General features: G+C 42.6%; 1 protein-coding gene across 2 annotated transcripts in view; it reads left to right on the top strand.

The window, feature by feature from the left end:
• Positions 1-20,644, top strand: part of DPF3 (double PHD fingers 3) — a 406,344-nt gene extending 385,700 nt beyond the window's left edge. For both annotated transcript variants that reach the window (XM_020986373.2, XM_020986372.2), the window contains exons 10-11: positions 4,700-4,781; positions 5,965-20,644. In XM_020986373.2, coding sequence (XP_020842032.1) covers positions 4,700-4,781; positions 5,965-6,035 — 153 coding nt within the window. In that variant the 3' untranslated portion in view covers positions 6,036-20,644. The remainder of the gene's footprint in view (positions 1-4,699; positions 4,782-5,964) is intronic.
• The last annotated feature ends 822 nt before the right edge of the window (positions 20,645-21,466 follow it).

Below are 21,466 nucleotides of genomic sequence, written 5' to 3' on the forward strand. Positions count from 1 at the left end.
CTAGGGCCAATCAAACCTCAACAGGGCTGGCAAGGTTTTCAGAGGAGTTAGATACCTCCAGGTAGCTCCTAGAAGTGGTTCTAGAACTAAGAATGTTGGATAAATAATACCCAATCTGGACAAATGCCTTGTGGATTGTTAAGTGGATATGAGGGATGGGAAGTTATTTCTATAAGGCCCCACAAGTCTCCCCTATCGGCCATCAAACTTCTCTTAGATGAACTTAGGGCTTATAGGATCATAGCTATACAAAATGAGATTTGCAAACCTTAAGACTCTATATGTGTTAGCTATTGTTATTTTTATGTAGCATCAGAAGAGGCTTTAGAGATCATTCAGTCCAAGCAACTTATCTTTCAGACCATTTTTTCAGAAATAGATACTCAGAGAAATTAAGTGATTTCTTCAAGGCCACTGAGAAAGTGACTTTGAGGCAGGAGTAAGGTTTGAACTCAGGTTCTCAGATTCTAAACCCTGTGTTTTGCACAGGCTTCTAAATGGAAAGGGCTCTTTAGAACAGAGAGGGGTTTGCTGGGGTTGAGAGGTAATCTCAGTCTCTCCTTTCTTTTGGGATGTCATACAGGGTTGGAGGGGGTTGGGGTGCTATTAAAATGCATAACAAAAAAGGCTAGACGACTGATGTTAACATCCCTTCTCCCTATTATTGTGCCCTCTCACCCAAATTTTCAAGCACTTCAGGATGAGGGTAGTCTCATCAAAATATCTGTGGGCAAAGCCTGCTGGAATTTTGGACAGTTCCTAGGTGCCACCTGAGTCATAGTTTCACTAACATGGATCAATCAGAAGAGGGAAAGGCAGATCGGGGCCATACTCTACACTGAAGAATTAGGACAATGTAGGATTGGAGAGTGCACCTAGCTGCCACGAGAGGCCCAACTTTTGGGGAGTCAGATGGTCATTTTGCCGTCTGTTACATGGTCAGCTAGCCAGCACCTTCTTGGTAGTAAGCCTTCTCATTCTATAGAATATCTCACTGGCTTTTTCACTGGCTGTCCTAATCTGAAATGCTCTCTCTTCACCTCTGCCTCCTGGCTGCCTTGACTTCCTTCAAGCTCAAACCCCATCTTCTTCTTTTTTTGATGTGGGGAGAGAGGCAATTGGGGTTAAGTGGCTTGCCCAGGGTCACAAAACTAGTAAATGTCTGAGATGGAATTTGAACTTAGGTTCTCCTACCTTCAGGGCCGGTGCTGTGTCCACTGAGCCATCTAGCTGCCCCTCTAATCCCATTTTCCTCTGGTGGCCTGGTCCACCTTCTCTTCCATACACCCTCCACCCCACCCCACCCTCAAACTGCTTGTGCCTTCCCTCTGAGATTACTTCCCATTTACTCTCATTTTGTCTTAGATGTTTGTAATTATGTGCGTGGCTTCTCCCTCTTTAGAATATGACTTTCCTGAAAGTAGGAACCAAGTTTTTGCTTTTCTCTGTACCCCCGGCATTTGCACTTAGTACAAAGTAACAGTACCTGGCACATAGTAAACACGTAACAGATACTTGTTGACTCCCTCACTGACATGTTTGATGTCTCTTCTTCAGCCCCCTCCTTTCTGCTTCCATCTCAGACCCTTGGATTTGGGTGCCCTGAGAAATTCTCTTTCCAAACCTACCCTGCCAGTTTTTTCTTTGTTGCCTCCTTGGCTCCCATTTTGGACCTTGCCCCACTTTCCCTAGGCAGAGCTTTTCCCTCTGCCTCTGGGATTGCCTTCATTCCTGGAGAGTATCCTCCTCTGTGGGGGATATGATAGGTTTCATCATTCAAAGGGGGCCTACTTGCAGCCTACTGAGGAGGGAGAGAAAGGAATGATCCCCTGTGGGAGGAAAGGGAGGGCAGTAGTTATAAAAAAGGAGGGAGGGGAAGCCAAGAGAGAATTGGTGGAGGGAAAGGAAAATTAAGGATGTCTTCTTGCAAGCTTTAGAGTCATCCTAAATTCTCTCCCAGCAGCCCCTGCAGTTCAGCCAGGTGCAGTGAAGGGGTAGCCACCCTTGGAGCCCGAGAACCATGGTCTTCTCAAATGTCAAGGTTAAAGAGCTTTCAAAGACCAGGCTGCTAGAGTGACCCTGACTCCTAGAGGTCATGAATGGGTTCAATTCGATCCAATAAGCGATTATTAAAAACCTGTCTTTCCGAATTTATTTCCCATTGCTTACCCCTTCGTGTGCTCTACATTCCGGCTTGCTGTTCCCCTTACAAAACATGCTATCCCCCACCACTGGCTGCACCCAATGCCAGGAACGCTCTCACTCTTCAGCTTAGAATTTCTAGTTCCATCCAAGGTTCAGTCCAAATGTCACCTCATATAAAGCCTTTCCTGAGCCTCTCTCAATGGTTAGAGCTCCCTTCGCTTTGCAATGACTCTAGGCTTACTTGATATGCTTTTGTGTTTATTTATCTGTATGCATATTCCCCTCTCCTCCACTCCTCCTCCTCCCAGTTGACCATAAGCTAATGGAAGGCAGGGGCTGTTTTCATTTCTGTCTTTGTAAATATACACATATATTTGTAAAATATTTGTAGATAGACATTTGTAAACATAAACACATCACAGAACGTTATACATAGTAGATACTTAACACTTGGTTGCTGACTTAAATTACAACATTCAAGACACTGACCTTTTTATTTGTTTGTTTATTTATTTATTTTTATTTTAACATGTGTTTTTAAAACTTTGGGTTACAAATTTTCTCTCTTCCTCCCTCCCCACCCACCCTCATTGAAAAGGCAAGCATCTCAATACAGGTTATAGATGTGTAGTCAGGCAAAACACTTCCCTAGTCGTCCTGTTGTGAAAAACTAAGTATATTTCCCTTCATCCTATCCCACCCCCCATTTATTCTATTCTCTATTTTGACCCTGTCCCTCCTCAGAAGTGTTTGCCTCTGATTATCCCCTCTCCTCTATCGACCCCCTGCTCTAAGACACTGATTTAAATACAGGACCTAACCTGCAGCTTTTCTTTATGTCCTTGATCCATAGACTAGACCTTGGCTCTGGTGGAAGCAAAGATGGGTTTTGAGACTGAACTCACCTTTGCAAACACTCTTTTGTTCACCTGTCTAGGGGTTGCGTGGTGGAATAGGGGTGATGGTGGTGCTGAAACACTTGACAAATCATTGGTCAGTAGCCAAAGCAATGAGGTTCACTTCTCCCTGGGAGATTGGGGATCCCAAACCCTAATCTTCCTTTGCTTATCACTGCCCAGAACTTAGTTCGTTTCAGTCTCTGTCATCCAGAATAGCCAGTGAGAAAAGAAGGGAGACTCGGACCTTGCTTTACTTCAAGGAGCTGAAGGGGAGGGATTGCTTCATTTTCTCTCCCTCCTGGAGAGCTGACAAGGCGCAGAGTACTGCTGGGATGTTTTTCCCATTAAAGCCCCCCCCCCCGAATTAAGCCAAAGGATAGAGGAGTTCAAGGCCAGACATTGACACCTTGCTGACGCTAGGTACAAGTGATAAGGTCAACAAGTGATCCCTGAAAACCCATTACATATGTCTGGCACTGTGCTGGACACTTTGAGTTGGAGATTCATAGAACCATTCCTGATTTCATGGAGTTTATAGTTAGTGAATAAGCCTTTTTTATTAAGAAATCAGGTGCTGTGATTTCATTAGCATAGAGAATTTCTGTTGTGGAAACTCCCTCCACCAATGCTCAACAACTCCACTTGGGACTATAACTTAACAATCTTTAAAAGTTGCCTAAAGGGTCAGCAGGTGGTGAAGTGGATAGAGTACCAGCTCTGGAGTCAGGAGGACCTAAGTTCAAATCTGACCTCAGACACTTGACACTTACTAGCTGTGTGACCCTGGGCAAGTCATTAACCACATTGCCTAGCCGCCCCCCCCCCAAAGTTGCCTAAAATTGGAGATGACATAAAAAAGGAGATTTAAAAAAAAAGTTTCCAGAAGCACCAAGAGGTTGTGACTTTCCAAAGGCTAGGATGTGTTAGAAGCAAGATTTGAACCCAGGTGTTCTGGGCCTCAGACTCAGCCATCTATCCATTACTACAGACTGTCTCTTAGTTTTTCCAACCAGAACTATGATTTCATCAGCATGGGGGGGAGGCTCTTCTCCACTGAAGTGGCTGCTCTATAACTTGTAGTCTTAGACAGTTGCTGGGATCACTGAGAGGTCAAGTGATTTGCCCATAGCCACACAGCTGGTATGTATCAAACAGAATTTGAACTGAGATCTTTCTGACTCCCAGGATGGTACACTATTCATTTATACCAAGTTGCCTCTCTAGGCTATGAAAAGTTAAATAAACATAAAATAATTTTAAAAATTTGATTTTAAAAAATCTAGATATATAGAAAAGGAGGAGGGCATTCTGGTTGATAACAGTACCAGTGGCAGGTAAGCTTATAAGAAATGTCCAGGGATTGTTGAGCAGGTCAGCTTGTTTGGTTTACAAGGTGAGTAGATGGGATTAGAAAGGCAGATTAAAGCAGGATTTTGGTGATGGTCATGAAAGATTTGTGGACCTAAAAGATTAACTCTGTTCTCCTTCTCTCTCTCTCTCTCTCTCTCTCTCTCTCTCTCTCTCTCTCTCTCTCTCTCTCTCTCTCTCTCTCTCTTCCCTTTCCCTCTCCCTCTCTCTCCTTCCCTCCCTCTTTCCCTCTCTCTGTCTCTGTCTCTCTCGCATCCCCCCCATCTCTCTCTGTCCTTCTCCATTAGGACCAGCTGCTCTTCTGTGATGACTGTGACCGCGGCTATCACATGTATTGTTTAAATCCCCCTGTGGCTGAGCCCCCTGAAGGTAACTGACAGAACTCTCAAATTAAGGGGTGCAGAAGGGTATTTTATGGTGAAATTACCAATGTAAGATGAAGTGTGGGGGGAAAATAAAAAGGTTATGTAGTTCACTGCTACCCCTTCCTCAGGATCCCCTGTGGGGATACCGAGTCACTGGAGAAACAGCTTTGCTGGAGCAACTATCTCATTGATCCAGAAAGCCTTTGTAGAGAATGGTAGCAAATAGATTCTTAGAAAATAGAAACTGGATCCAGAATACAGAGACAATCTGCATATCCAGGAAAACAGGGTCCAGGACTAGATTCCTGAAGACTAAATTTGGAGGAAGGGTGAGGAGTGTGTATTCGAAACCTAGAAGAAATTTCTTTTTCTTTGGACCTGTTATTTTATCCATGTAGATTATTAACTCCGACTGCGGAAATCTCTCCCTTACTAATGCAGATAGCTGTAAATTATAACAGCTATAACATAACATTTATCATATACCATTATAATTTATAGTTACATACAAACATGTATAGATCATATATAACATTATTATAACACATTATAATTTATAATTACATATAAATTACATAATTTATAATAATTACAACTATCTATAATTTATAGAGTTAGAGAATTGCCTAAGACATAGGAAAGTGACTTATCCAGGTTCACACAGCTAGTATGGAAGGAGGTGGGGTGGGACTTTAAGCCTGGTTCTTTCTAATTCCAAAGCCAGCCCTCTTTCCATTACTAGCAGTCTAAAGAGTAAAGCATTCTGCCCAGGTACTTTGTCTCTGTTCAGTTTTCCTAGGAAAATGGGGGACAGATGGGTTACAGATTTAAGGGATCCTTAAATCCTCCAAAATGTCACATTTGGGGGAAGGGGTTTCAGAGACACTCCCCCTCCTCCAAAAGCTTTATTATGGTACTGACAAGAGAGGCAGAGTAGAGTAGGGGGCAGAGTTGGCTTTGAAGCCAGGAGGACCCAGGTTCGAATATATCCTGGCTCTGAATGCCGCAGGCAGCTTTCTAACACTGCATTGCAGTGCAGGTAGCGATGACCTGTCTTGGGAGAGGGACTTTCCTCACTGCACAAATGAAATGACAGTTAGAGTCCCCATCTCTATGATGGTTTATAATCTGGGCTCTGGGGCAGGGCTAACACTGACACAATCTTGTGGGTTTTTTTCCTTGTCTAGGGAGCTGGAGTTGCCACCTGTGCTGGGAATTGCTCAAAGAGAAAGCCTCCGCCTTTGGCTGCCAGGCCTAGGGGGCTGACCCCCGGGATGCAGGATGTCACTTGCTCCCATCGAGCTGGTACCAGCACACAAGTTCCCAACTCAGACCAAGCACCCACATCCCCACACCTACACAGACCGACACAAGAGAAAACAGTCACAGAGGGACACACAAGGACACTTGCAAACAAGAGGAGGAGACATGTATTTACCTCCCTTGGGTAGGTTCCACCACTTCAGACAGGCCCCTCCTGGGTCTTACTGGAAGGAACTTGTACTTTTCAAGAAAGAAAGCTCCAATTCCTCCCCTCACTTTCTCTCTCCCCTGCTTCCCCATTGAAATTTCCCTCATTTTTGTCTGAGCACTGAAGCTTTCTCACTGGTTTCTGGGCTAAATGGAAGCTGTTCTGTGAACACTGAATAGTCATTCTTGTGTAGTCTAGTGTTTTATGTTCTCTCTGTTCCAAGAAACCTTCAATGATTCTCCAACCCTTTGCCCTCTCACTTGCCTTCTCCTCCCCCTTCACAAATCCCACCAGGCAATGATGCCTTCCACCCTTTCACTGGTTCAAGAGAACAAGCCTGACTGGGAATTTCCTGGTTCCAAAGGGGGCCACCATCCTGAAAGTCTGGGTTGCTCCCAAACTCTGCCCTCAGAGACTTTATGTGAAAAACAAGTTCTACTTTCCTGCTGCCCCAACAATATATCCAGTGGCATGAATAACCCCAAGGGGTCCACACCCACTGAATTGAATCACTTGATAGAGGAGTGGGAAAAGAAAGAACAGGGAGATGAAGGAAAGAGGAAGAGAATAATGGGAAAATGTGCCACCAGCCAGTGTTTGCTCTTTGCTTCCCAAATAGCAGAAGCTTTGGAAGGCACTGTGTTTGTCTGATTGACTTAGATGCAATCCCCTGGATTGGCGCTTTTTGGGGGGGGAGGGCATGGAAGGCAAATTAGTTTGAAAGGTTCTGTAAGTATAGACTATGGAGAGAAAGAGAAAGAATCTTTCCTTCCAACCAAACTTTTTGATCAGCTTTTCTTGTTGGAACTCCAGCACCACAGCTTGGAGAGCCAGGAGGCCAAGGGGATGTCGGTTTTCCTTAGGTAAGGGGTAGCCAAACCAAGTGTGTAGTTTGGCATTAGAAGCCCTTTCAGTATTGACAGTGTGAGTGGCACCAGGAGTGCTTTTTGCCAAGGAACTTCTCAATTCGGACAGTATATTTTTTTGCTGGGGTGAACTGAAGCATGACTCCTGGGAAGGTCTTATAAGTAGCAGAGAGATGATTATTGATTGTTTGAGAAGCTGCCTGGCAGAGTGAATAGAGAGGTCATTTCAAAGTCTGGAGGAACTGGGTTCAAGTCTTGCCTTTGACACATACTGGGTATGGGATCTTAGGCAAGTCAATCAGTGCTCCTGGACAAGTGTCTAAGAAGGTAAATTTAAGAGCAGGTACCAATCTGTATTAGTAAAGGGAGTTCCTCACTGGGAATTCCCTCTATGCTTGTAGTCACAAATCTGGTCTTCCTTTCCTCCTAAAAAAAAAAGCAAATAATTAGAATCATGAGACAAAATAATTATTTAGAAGCATCAGTTTTGGAGGTTCCTTGACTTTCAAATCTCCCTTGACTTCCAAATCTCCCTTTTGACTTTACCTAAAAAAAAAAAAAAGAATTAATGCTTGAGGTAGAGGATGATCAGCTCAGATTCTAAAAATGGTGAGCATTCCAGGATGGCCCCATGGGCTGAAACTTGTCGGGCTGCCTTTGAAATGGGGCAGCAGGTCTCTGGAAAATCATTTGCCCAAAGGGCAGGTTTCTGCAGTGGGGACCCTAGCGCATGCTCTGTTTCCCTGCTATCAGCTTCAACACCTTGGTCCAGCTCCTGACTACAAAGGCAGAGGTTATTTTTAGCCCACAAACTCCCCCAAGAAGCCTGTTGGGATTTGGGGTAGCTGGCCACTTCTGCTGCTCTGTTTGCTTTCGAATTTGGCAGGAGCTCACATTTCCTGTGCTAATTGCTGGCAGCCAGTAAATCAGATGTAGCATAGGGAGGAGTTGAGCATTTGGTGTTCCTACCCCCACCCCCCCAACCCCTACCTTGCCCCTTTCCCCAATCTATTTCTTTTGCTGAAGCGACCCATGACAAGAGACTTGGGTCATTTTCCTGTAGGAGAATGCAGGCTATGAGTGATTTACACGCATATATAATGATCTCATTTAAAAGGACTGTCCAGATGGAAATCGCATCTTCCTCCCAAGACATTGCCTTCTCCTCCTGGCAATCCTACTTTGGATTATGAACGATTGAGTATTTAAGAAGTCTGGAAATGTTTTTTGGAGGTGGACTTTCTCCACATGTGATTTCTTTGTTTTTCCCTTTGCCTACCTGGGAGAGTGAAATGAGACTGACCATATTTTTTTCTGTTTTTGATGAGGTGACTCTTCAATTCTTTCAGGGCACAAAGGGACAATGCTCCATGCTCCAGAGGATTGATTATTAGGTTTTAAAAAATCATTTCAACTGATTTTGGATGAAAATTCACTAAAATAATCTCAGATACCGTAACTCCTTAAATCTTAAATATATATGTGTAAATGTATGTATGTGTGTGTCTACACACACACACACACACACACACACACACACACACACACACACACACACACATACACATACACACGCATACAAAACCAAAATCTTTTGGGACTCAGGTCTCTGCCTGTTAAATGAAGAGTTTGGAGTCAGCCTCTAAGAGTTCTCCCTGATCTAATGTTCTGTGATTCTATAAAATCAGTTGACAATGCAGGTCTCCTTGTAGATTGCTCTGAAATCTGCCTGTCCTGCATCATTGCACATGACAAGGTTGTCCAGTTCTCTGTCTGCAGGCACATCTGCTCTGATAGCATATGCTGAAAATATAGTTATCAAGTTTCCCAAGCTTGTGAAAAATAATTCACCACCAGTGTCTGCCATAAGGAGACAGATAGACCATGTGGTCAAGTGTTCAGGGGTCTGGAATGGGGCCATCCTTAGAAGATTTCCGCATGCTGTTCCCAGCTTTGCTGCTTTCTTGAGGAATGACCCTAGGAAGCGCCTTTCATCTTTGTATACCTTACTCTCCTCATCTGGAAAGCAGGGATAACAAAACCCTGATAGTGAGAGCCCGTTTTCGTTAGAAGAATTGATAGAATCTATATGAAAAGTGAGGCACAAGAGCAATGTAATCTAGGGAAAAGAACATTGAACTTCAGTTCAGAAAACTTGGGTTCCAGTCCTGACTTTGATACTTTCTAGCCTGCTGCCACTGATGAATCATTTCATATCTCTGGTCCTAAATTCTGCCTCTGTAAAATGGGCATCATCATACTTGCACTTGCTCCCTCACAGGATTAGTGTGAGGGGAGGGCTTTGCAAACAGCAAGCACCCTATAAATGCCAGCTGCTGTTATTAGATGGCACCAAATATTGCTTAATTTGGTTTTAAAGGGAAAGTGTGAGAATATTTGAAACTGACCATCTCTTTTGAACCTTGGTGGAACAAAGTATTAAAGTAAAGTAGCTGCAGGATCTGGGCTACACCCAAAGTAACTTGCACATCTGCTTCCTTTGCCTGAGTGTATCAGAGTTAAGTGCTTACCTGATATCTCCCTCAAGGCAGTGTTGACCTGGTTCTTGAGTCAAAGGACCTGGGTTGGAATCCCATCTTAGATGATTACTAGTTGTGTAACTTTGGGCAAATCACCTAACTTTCCTGAGTCTCAGGCTCCCTGTCTGTAAAATTTAAGGGAGTTAGACTAGATGGCTCCTAAGCTCCACTGGATTAAAAATAGGTCAATAGAAGTTCAGTAATGAGGGACATCTTGTTTTGGGGTAAGACCATGCCAAAGATATCTTGGGTCTGTCATGATGTGTATAGAGATTGAGCTGAGGGGGATGAAATTTTAGAAGGGTGTACTTGAATTTAGCCTTAATTTTCAAAGTATTGTGACTCCAGGGAAACAGCCTGATAGAGTGGAAGAAAGTTGCACTTGATTTGGAATTGGAGGACCTGGGTTCAAATCCTGGGCCTGCAACTTACTATGAGCAAGACTTGGGTGTGACTTTGGCCAAGTCATTCAACCCCTCTGGGCCTCAGTTTCTTCACCTTGTAAAAGAGAGGATTGGACTAGGAACTAAATGGTCTCTAATGGCTAGCTTTAAATCTGGGCTATGCCCTCCATCAGAGGGCTAAGGAACCGAGGATGGAGAACTAAGTAAAGGGGAAAAGAAGGGAGAATTCAGAATAGAGAATTGCCACTGATTCAAGAAAATCTAGGCATAGCTGGACCCCTAGGAGAAGTCACTATTAAGGGATGGCAAGGCAGCTAAAGTTAACCCTTAGGAATAGCTAGGTGGCACAGTGGATAGAGCACTGGGGCTGAAGTCAGCAAGACTCATTTTCCTGAGTTCAAATCTGGCCTCAGATACTTACTAGCTGTGTGACCCTGGGCAAGCCATTTAAACCAGTTTGCCTCAGTTTCCTCATCTGTAAAATGACCTGGAGAAGGAAATGGCAAACCCCTACAGTATCGTTGCCAAGAAAACTCCAAATGGGATCATCAAGAGTTGAACTCAACCGAACAACAACAAAGACAGCCCATAATTCAATATTACTGCCTGCCTGATTACTTTTCCTACTCTGGCTACTTGCTGTAGCAGGAAGCTGACCAGTGAGGTGAACGGCAATCATTTTAGATCACAGATCCAGAGGTAGAAGGGACATTGAGTCTAACCCCTTCATTTTATGCTTAAAGAAACCAAAGACATTCTCTGCCTCTCAACCCAGCCGCATACTTAACAAAGGGAAGGTAAAACAGACATATCCAAGCCCAAGGCTCCAAATCCTTTTCTACCTGTGGCCATGTAACCTAGAAGTGAAACAGTAAGCAATCAACGTGAGAAAGTGGAAAGAGCACTTTGAAATCGGAGGACTTTGGGTTTGAATCCCTGTTCTGCCACTTAATCCCTATGTGACCTGGGATAATTCTCAGCCTCGGTTTCCTCATCTATAAAATGAGAACATTGTACTAGATGACCTCTTTGTAGCTCTAAGTCTATGATCTAGATAAATCAATTCACTTCTATGGGATTCCATATTTTCTTTTTTTAAAAAAAAGCTTATTTTAACATTCTTTTCTTTTTAAATTTTGAATTCCAAATAATCCTCTTCCCTCCCACCCCTCCCCTACCTACTGAGAAGGCAAGCAATATGATAACAATTATACACGTGAAATCATGTAAAACATATTTCCATATTAGTCCAATTTCCAAAAAAAGCAAGAAAAAGAAAGTGTGAAAATTATATTTCAATTTGCACTCAGAGTTTATCAGTTCTCTCTCCAGAGGTGGATAGTGTTTTTTCATCCCGAGTCCTTTGGAATTGTCTTGGATCATTTGGTATTGATCAGAGTAGCCAAGTCTTTCACAGCTGATCATCACAGGATTCTGTTTTTTTCAACTGCTAAATAGGAACTGTGGAATAATCGATCGCTAAGGTCCCTTCCAGCCCTCACTCATGTGACTGGATGTGGGTGCTCGCTTAACTTGGCTGCTCTCTCTTCTTTCTGAGTTTGAATTACAATGTCTCAAAAAAAGTCTGCATTCAGAACTGGGTACTAGAAGTGGAAATGGCTTAGCACCACAGGGACCTCTCTTTGTCACTAGACCAGGTAGAGTGTGCAGGCCACAGCAGGAGGAATAGCTTCCCCCAAGAAGTTTCTTATTTTTTTTGACTCTAGCCACATTGATGGCTGTGGGTGGGTGGGTGGAAGGGAGGGTGGAAGCTATCAGAGCCTTGGGAAGATAACAGGTTTTAAGGATGGGGGAGGGAATGGATTTCACAGTGATGGTTTCATGATACCCTGGAGAGCTACATTCGTGGTGCATTTTAGTCCTCCTGCTTTGAACACAGCACGATTCCTTTCAACCCTTCCCTTCTCTCTGGTACAGAGGATGAAAAAAAAGATTCAGATATTTTAAGAAAGAAAAATGAGATGATTGTTATTGCTTTTTCTACAGGGACAAGTTTGGGAAGCCAGTGTTTGTATTTTGTTATTGATGGTGATTTAGGGAAAACATTGTTTGGAGTCTTAATTTTCTGTGCTTGGATGTGGTTACAAAATCTGGAGTGTTCTATTTGGTTCCTAGCACTGCAGTTTGGGACAGGGGTATTTATGGGATGGAGAGTGGTTGAAAGAGGATGGCTGGGAAGGTGGGTAGCCATGAATACACTTCATATGGGGAGCAACAGAATGAGCTAAATTCTCAGTCAGGAGAAGAGAAGACTTGGAGTGGGGGGGGACCATTATAGCTGTCTTCAAGTCTTTGAAAGGCTGTCACATGAAATGGGGACCAAACCTGTTCAGTTGGTCCAGGAGGGCAGAACCAGGAGCAACAGGAGGGAGCTGCAAAGAGGCAAATTTAAGCTTGAAGATTCCTGGGTCTACAACTTACTTTTTGTGAGGATTCCTTTTCTAGCATGAGGTGGACTGAAGTTTCTAGACCTAGTCTAACTCAATACTAATTCTAGAATTCAGTGATTCCATGAAAATTTTATGGTACTTTTTTAGATGTTATGGATGACAGTTTTCCTTAGGTAGAGAGCAAAACTCCTTCCCTCGCCCCTCATCTCTGAGGTAGCAGGGTATAGGAGAAAGGGCACTGATAGTGAATTTACAGTAAGAAGATTTGGATCCATACCTGGCTCTGCTACCTATGACCCACATGACCTACCTAGTGGGCAAATCACTACTCTGTTTCCTCATCTATAAAACCAGAGGGTTGGACTAGAACTCTATGGTTCCTTCCAGTTCCAAATCTCTTATGTGCCTATCTCCTCAGTACCCTGCATCACACACAACCTGAACGCCTCTCCTTGTCAACCCAGGGCCAAGATTTACTTATGCTACAGAAGCATTTTGTCCCAGAAAGTCCCTGTGTTGCCTGTAAATAACTTGCTCAAAGATTGCTGGTCCACTTCCTCTTTCCCTGCCCTTCCATGTATCATAGTCCTTGCATCATTACTGTAAAGAGCTGGTTAAGTCCTAGAACCATTGTGTTGTTGTTTTTAAATCTTTTATTTATTTATTTATTTATTTATTTTGGGGAGGCTGGACCTGTCATTTCATTGCTATATGAAACTCCTAAGAGAGAAAACTCTCCCTATCATTGCAAGTCAGGGTGTTCTCTGCAACATATAGTGTTTTTTTAAAAGACAATTTTTAACATTCTAGAACAAATGGAGTTTCTATTATGTTTCCTGGGGCCCAGGGTCACTATAATGCTAACAAATGGAGCTTCCATCTGTAGCCCTGATGCAGTAATGTCATCTAAGGTTTGATAGCAGCTTTCAGCTTGACACAGCTTATTAGTAGAGGCTGTGAGAGGGCTGATGGTGGAAGGAAGAAGGAAAGACTAGGGAGAGAAGGGTGTTGAGGCAATTTTCTTTCAGTCCTTGAGGGGACACAATTTTTCTATATTTAGAGATGCTCAGGGAAGAGGCAGGAGGAGAAGTGACCAGCAGAGGGTAATAAGGAGTCTATAACAGAACAAGGGACAGTTTTGTGTGTGTGTGTGTGTGTGTGTGTGTGTGTGTGTGTGTGTATGTGTGTGTCTGTATGTGGGAGGAACTGAATTACTGACTTCCATTTGGAAGTCAATCAATACTGTCCTCTCCCCCCAGGACCAAATGGCTAGACAGTAGGTAGTGAAAAGTAAATAGCCATTACTTCTTCAAGACCCTGTTATACTGGCCTAGTGAATCAGTGTCTAAGGACAGAGAGGCAAATAATGACAGAGGAAACAATACTACCCTCCTTTCACTCCTCTTAAGATCAAGGATCTTTGCCTAGTTATAGGGTCCCCAGTCAGACACATGCTTTCTGAAGGTTTCCCTAACGCCCCTTTCTTCCTGTTGTTGGAGTGGCTAGTTGAATCAGGAGAGCAGAGATGTTAGGAGTGAGCAGAGCACGAAGAATGTTTAACTTGGAGAAGGGAAGAGAAGACTCAGAGGGAACATGATAGCTCTCTTCAAATATTTGTCTTCAAGTATCAAGGGCTGTCATGTGGAAGAGGAAGGGAATAGAGCTATTATATGTGGCACCAGAAGGTAGAACCAAGAATAATGCTTGGGAGTTTCAAGGATAAAAATTTGGGACAGGAGGAGCCAAGATGGGACAGGAGGGACCAAGATGTTAGAGCAAAGGCAGAAACTTGCCTGAGCTCTCTCCCAAACCCCCATACTTCCAAATACCTTTAAATAATGACTCTTAACAAATTCTAGAGCAGCAGAACCCAAAAAAAGATAGAGTGAAACAATTTGCCAGCCCAATTCAACTTAGAAGATCAGCAGGAAAGATCTGTTGCACTAGGGTGAGAGAGGAGTGCAAGCCAGTGAAGACTGGGCCCCAGCAAACCATAAATAGTATTCCAGGTGACTGAGTCAGTGGTAGCAATGGTGGTTTCCAGACTTCTCAGCCCACATATGGTAAAGGACCAGACAATGAGTCAGAAGGAGATTTACAGGGGTCCCTTTTGTGGCACTAGGAATAGGACTGTGTTGCATTGCCTATACTTGGATCTGAGTTGCGGTCCTGGGTCTTAGTCCCTGTGTGAGGAGGCACACTATCAAAGCAGAGCTTGTGGCCACAGGGAAACAGGGACCATAATTACAGTTCCGGAGCTGAAAAGAGTGCTTGTGGTTGCGCATAAACCACTGCACAGTACAGGAGAATAGTAAACACACCTTTCTCTAGATCATACCATCTTGGAAGAGCCAAAAACTTGCAAGTCCCCAGAATTACCTCTGAAAACAGCTGCACAAAAAACCTAAAACTTGGGACAATGACCCCTCCACGTGGGAGCAGATCCTCACTTTATCATAGAGTTAAAAGTCAAGAAATAGGCTAGAAAATGAGCAAAGAACAGAAAAAAAAATCTGACCATAGAAAGTTACTATGGTGACAAGGAAGATGAAAACACACACTCAGAAGACAACAAAGTCAAAATTCCTGCATCCAAAGCCTCAAAGAAAAATACTAATTAGTCTCAGGCCATGGAAGAGTTCAAAAAGTATTTTAAAAATCAAGTAAGAGAAGTAGAACAAAAATTCGGAAGAGAAATGAGAGTGATTTGAGAAAATCATGAAAAAAAGGGTCAACAGCTTGGTAAAGGAGCCACAAAAAATACTGAAGAAAATAGCACCTTAAAAAACCAAATGGTAAAAGCAACACAAAAATCCAGTGAAGAGAAGAATGCCTGAAAAAGCAGAATTGGCCAAATGGAAAAAGATATGCAAAAATTCACTGAAGAGAAGAACTCCTTAATAAGTAAAATTGGCCAAATGGAAAAGGTAGTACAAAAGTTCACTGAAGAAAATAATTCCTTAAAAGTTAGAATTGGACAAGTGGAAGCTAATGACTTTATGAGACATCCAGAAACAATCAAACAAAACCAAAAGAATGAAAAAAGGTGAAATATCTCACTGGAAAAGCACCTGACCTGGAAAATAGATCCAGGAGAGATACTTTAAGAATTATTGGACTACCTGGAAGTCATGATCAATTAGAGAATCTAGACATCATCTTTCAAGAAGTTATCAAGGAAAACTGCCTTGATGTTCTAGAACCAGAGGGTAAAATAGAAATCGAAAGAATCCACTACTCACCTCCTGAAAGAGATCCCAAATTGAAAACTCCAGGAATATGATAGCTAAATTCCAGACCTCCCAGGTCAAGGAGAAAATACTTCAAGCAGCCAAAAAGAAGCAATTCACATATCATGGAGCCAGAGTTAGGATAGCACAAGATTTAGCAGCTTCTACATTAAATCAGAGGGCTTGGAATATGATATTCCAGAGGGAAAAAGAACTAGAATTACAACTAAGAATCACCTGTCCAGAAAAACTGAGTATAATCCTTCAGGGGAAAATGGACATTCAATGAGACAGAAGACTTTCAAGCATTTCTGTTGAAAAGACCAGAGCTGAATAGAAAATTTGACTTTCAGATACAAGATGTAAAAGAAGCATAAAGAGATAAACAGGAAAGAGAAATCATAAGGGATTTGATAAAATTAAAAACTGTTTATATTCCTACATGGGAAAATTATATTTATAACTCCTAAAAGACTTTCTCATTATTAGGGCAGCTAGAAAGAGTATACACAGACAGAAAGCAGAGGTGTGAGTTAAATGTGATGGTATGATTATCTAAAAACATAAAATTAAAGGATGGCAAAGAATGCACTGGGAGAAGGGGAAAGGGAGAGGTAGAATAGGATAAATTATCTGACATAAAAGAGGCCTGAAAGAGATTTTGTAGTTTAAGGGAAATGGGGCAAGCAGGGATTGGGGCACATTGATATTACTCTCATCAGAATTGGCTCAAAGAGGGGATAATATATACACTCAGTTGGATGGTAGGAATTTATCTTACCATACAGGAAAGTAGGAAGCAAAGGGGATAAAGAAGGGAGGGGAAACTGATAGAAGGAAGGACAGTTTGGGGAAGTAAAAGTCAGAAGCAAAACACTTGAGAATGGAAAGGGTTAAACAAGAGAGAGAGAGAGAGAGAGAGAGAGAGAGAGAGGAGAGAGAGAGAGAGAGAAGAGAGAGAAAGAGAGAGAGTAGGATAAATGGGGAAAATAGGATAGAGGGAAATACAAAATTGTCAATTATTACTGTGAAAAAAACCTTTACGATGAGTTTCTCTGGTAAAGATTTCATTTCTCAAACATATAGAAAACTGAGTCAAATTTATAGAAATAAGAGTCATTCCTCAATTGGCAAATGGTCAAAGAATATGAACAGGCAGTTTTTAAAGTAATCAACGCTATCTATAGTCATGTGAAAAATACTCTAAATCACTATTGATGAGAAAAATGCAATTAAAACAACTGCGAGCTACTACTTCACACCTGTCAGATTGGCTGAAAAAGGAAAATGACAAATGTTGGAGGGTATATGGAAAAAATTATATCACTAATTGATTGAATTGATTTGATTTGAATTGATGTACTGTTGGTGAAGTTATATACTGAATCAACCGTTCTGGAAAGTAATTTGGAGCTATGCCCAATGAGCTATAAAACCATGGAGATACTTTGACCAAGCAATACCACTACTAGGTCTGCATCCCAAAGAGATAAAAAACAAAAAGGAAAAGGACCTATGTGTACAAAAATATTGATAGCAGCTCTTTTAGTGGTGTCAAAGAATTGGAAATTGAGGGGATGTCCATCAACTGCAGAATGGCTGAACAAGTTGTTGAATATGATTGTGATGGAATACTATCGTGCTTTAAGAAATGATTAGCAGGATGCTCTCAGAAAAAACATGAACTGTTACAGAACCAGGAGAATGTCATACATAGTAACAGCAATATTCTATGATGATCTATTGTGAATAACTTAGCTATTCTCAGCAATACAATGATCCAAGACAGTTCTGCAGGATTTATATGAAAGGTGCTGTCCATCTTCAGAGAAAGAACTGGTAGAGCCTGGGTGCAGATCAAAGACATTTTTTCTTTCTTTCTTTTTTTGTCTGTGTCTTCTTTCACAGAATGACTTACATGGAAATGTGTTTTGCATGACTCCACATGTATAACCTATGTAAAATTGTTTGCCTTCTCAATGAGGGGGGGAGGGGAGGAAGGGAGAGAATTTGGAACTCAAAATTTGAAAAAAAGAATGTTAAAAATCTTTTTTACATGTAATTGGGAAAAAATAAAATATTAAAGAAGAAAAAAATTTGGACTTGATATCAGGGGAAACTTCTTAACATTTAGAACTATCTCAAAGTGAAATGGGTTTACTTGGGAGGAAATCTCTATTTCCCTTCATTGGAGATCCTCAAGCTGAGATGGGATGATCACTTGTCCAGTGTGTTCTATAGTGCCAACTCCTTTCTTTTATGGGTTGGACTGATGAAGTCTTTTCTAATTTCTGTGACTAGGGCTATGATTCCATAACCAGGGCTTTGTCTCAGGGCACCAACATGGGTGGGGAGGGGGTGGTATGGTTCTTCTTCCTGTTGACTGCTGTCTCCACTTCTCTCCTGGCTCATGCCCTGTAGCATACCCAGAATGGTCCCATGGTCATGGCAACATTCTCTCTGGACTCACCTTTTCTTTCAACCCTCATCCCTTGGAGTGGCAAGGGCTGAATCCTCTGGAAGATAAGTTGTTCCATCTCCTACTCATCTGTATGCCCATGGTCACATTGTCTTCTGTGCCATCCTCTCCTTCTGAACTGAATTTGCCCAGATGTAAGGATTCCTAGTTCTGGATATGGACCTGACCTTATGATGTTTCTTCAGTCTATTCAGAAACAGAAGGTAGGGAAAATCTCCCAGTTGAATAGGAGCCTTGCAAAACATGCTACCTTAGTGACTGACACATTTTTTTGGTCCTGTCCTGATGATTCACAGATGCAAGGAGTTCCAAAGGATATTGGTAACTGTTATACAACTTTATAACCTTAGAGAATTACTTGGGGGGGGTGTTTGGGGGTGTGGTGGTACTTTCAGGTCAGGTGACTTGCCCAGGGTCACACAGCCAATATTCGTCAGAGGTAAGATTTGAACCCATGTTAGCCTAAAGGCTAACACTTCTGTTATGCCACTCTTCCTACTAAGTCCCATAGTAGGAATTTAATAAATGCTGGTAGAATTGAGGGTGTAAGCTAATCTTTCTAAAATAGAAATCTGAGGTTCAACCGTAGCTTTGGCAGAGATATAGACACATGGCCTTAGCAGCAACTGAGAAAATGCTGTTAGCCCTGTTCTAGAGTCAATTAGCACAAAGGGAGTTTGTCTCTTCTTTTCTCCTTTCAGTGGGTAGAGAAGGGACTAAAACATTAAAAAATGTTTTGAGGCTTCACCACACGTAAATTCTACCACTACAGGGTCACTAAAACAAATGGGTAGAACTGACTCTTTATTCTCTACTTCTGCTTCTAGCCTCTGGCTCCAGATGGGTTCTTTGTGGCTTCCTTCCCCCCTTCATCCCTGACCAGCGTGCTCATTTTAACCTAATTTCACCTAAATGCCAATGTTAGGGAACATGGAATGATTTGGCTTACTAAATGATTTGGGTAACTCTCTAGGGATGGTCCGGCTTGCTTTCTTTGACCAAATCTCCTTTCTGTTGAAAATTATTGTCTAGCAGAGGGGCTCTACTGTGTTTTGGCTGAGAAAAAGATGCTGATTTCCATCTATGGAGTTTGCAGAGTTTAATGGCTACTGTTCATCTGGCCATAGCTGATAGCCATCAGCATCTTGTGTGTGTGTGTGTGTGTGTGTGTGTATGTGAGAACTAGGAGGGCCAAATGAATCCCTCCCAATAGAGAAGACATTTCATTTCTCAGCCTCAGCTTTCTCATGTAACATGAGGAATTTAGATGGATTGATCTCTAAGATTTTGTGCAGCTTTCAACTTTATGATTCTACATCTCATGCAAGCAGGGTAGAAAGCTGGTCTAAGAGCCAGGAAGACTTGGGTTCTAATCTTACCTCTTAAACAAACTGCCTGTGTAACCCTGAGCAAATTAATTAACCCCTAAGTGCTCTAAGCAGCTCTCTAAGACTTAAATTAGAAAGAAGGCGCTGACATTCATTGGTGAAAGGAGCTTTCTCACCTGGAAGTTCCCTATAACACAGAAACCACAGTTCTAGTCCCCAGATGTATCATCTTCCCTTGAGTTCAATTGGGTGCTTGCTCATTCTGCTTATCTAGCTACAGGGAAGAGACATACCCAGGGCATCCCTGGGAACCCTCAGAGGAGAAGAAGAATATTAGTTCCAAGTGGGCTCTGGCCATCTCTGTGCAAGCTGTGTCCCTAGATTCTTTATCTTTAAAGGTGGAATTGGACACCATTTGGACTCTTTGAAAGGGATTTTACTGTCCTCTGAGTGGGCAGCTGAGAGCAAATTCCTAGCTGAAAAGTGTCACGTGGCACATGAGAACTGGTGTAACCCCTTCAGAGTTGGGGCTTTTACCAAGGTGACTAAAACAGGAAATAAAAATAAGGCAGCTCTAAGGGGGATGCCAGAGATCATAACACATGTATTAAAGGATTAGAAGATCATAAATTTTGAGCTGGAAAGGACTTCAGAGGTCATCTAGTTTAACCCCTTAATTTTAGAGAGGAGGGAACTGAGGACCAAGAAGGTTAATTTTCTTGTCCAAGGTTACATTAGGGTATACTCAGGCTTGAGTTATCTCATTCCTAGCCTCCCCCCTTCAGTTTCTCCCTCTCTTTGTTTCTTGCCTCTGGCAAAAAAGCTTTGATTTGCTCTGCCAATGACCTTGCAATCGAGATATGCCAAGGCTTTCCCACTCCTCTGCCCCACCAGAGGGCCAGGGCCCTGCCAAGGAAAGGAAATGTTTGTGCTGATGGCTATGTTTCCCAGTGCTGGTCAGAGGACAACAGGAGCCTGGGCTGGCAGGCAGCCAGAACCCTCTTGGGCAGAGATATAATTACTAATAATGACCTCCAGCCCAGGCAGCGACTGAAATGGCTGCTCAGGACAGGCACCAACCCTAGTCTGGTTTGTGTAACACAAATAAATACTGCTGGGGTGTGTGTGTGTGTGTGTGTGTGTGTGTGTGTGTGTGTGTGTGTGGTGTGTGTGTGTGGTGGTAGTGGTGGGGGGGGGGGGAAGGGAAGGTCTGAGAAGGAGTGGAGAAGGGAAGATGAACACATGCCCTTTAAGAAATGGGGCGGTCTCATAGTGCCCCAGGGACCAGTAACATTAACCCCACCAACTTCCTGGTAATGCTTACAAATCACTGCATCACATTTTCTTTCCTTCATACATCTCACTATCATTAGTATCAATATTATTATTATTGATTTTTATAATGAGCACATGACTACACTTTCAACTCATTTATTTTCCTGACCGAAATGAGCTCCGTGTGGGCACAGAGTAGGAAGAACAATCAGCCTCAAACCTGGGGAAAAAAAACCCTCTAGCTCCTTCCTCCCGCCCCCACAAATCCTGCCCACACTTCGTGACACAAAGATGATACTTCTGCTTCCCCGAGGCTTTTTGATCCTCTCCCAAGCCTGAGATACAGCAACAGCCAAGGAGGGGGTATTCCGAAGGACATTTTGCTTCTGGAAAGACATCTATATCCAAGATTCCCTCCATTTCTTGACCTCCTTCTTACTTTTCTTGGGGAGGGGTTTGTCATTGACTCTGGGTTAACTAACAAGTGCCAATAGATATCCTGAGCTCAGAAGTCAAAGGACTGAATCCTATTTTCCATTCCATCCACCCAGGGACTTTAGAGCTTGAATTTGGACTAGATTTTCTAACCTACTTTCTAGATTCTTCCTCATTGGCTAACTTGCCTAAATAGAACTCTCCCCTCCTACTCCTCTCTCCTTCCCTTCCTCTTGTCGTCTCTCCTTCC

This window comes from Phascolarctos cinereus, unplaced genomic scaffold (genome assembly GCF_003287225.1).
Source record: "Phascolarctos cinereus isolate Bilbo 61053 unplaced genomic scaffold, phaCin_HiC Scaffold_3;HRSCAF=262, whole genome shotgun sequence".
NCBI lineage: Eukaryota > Metazoa > Chordata > Mammalia > Diprotodontia > Phascolarctidae > Phascolarctos > Phascolarctos cinereus.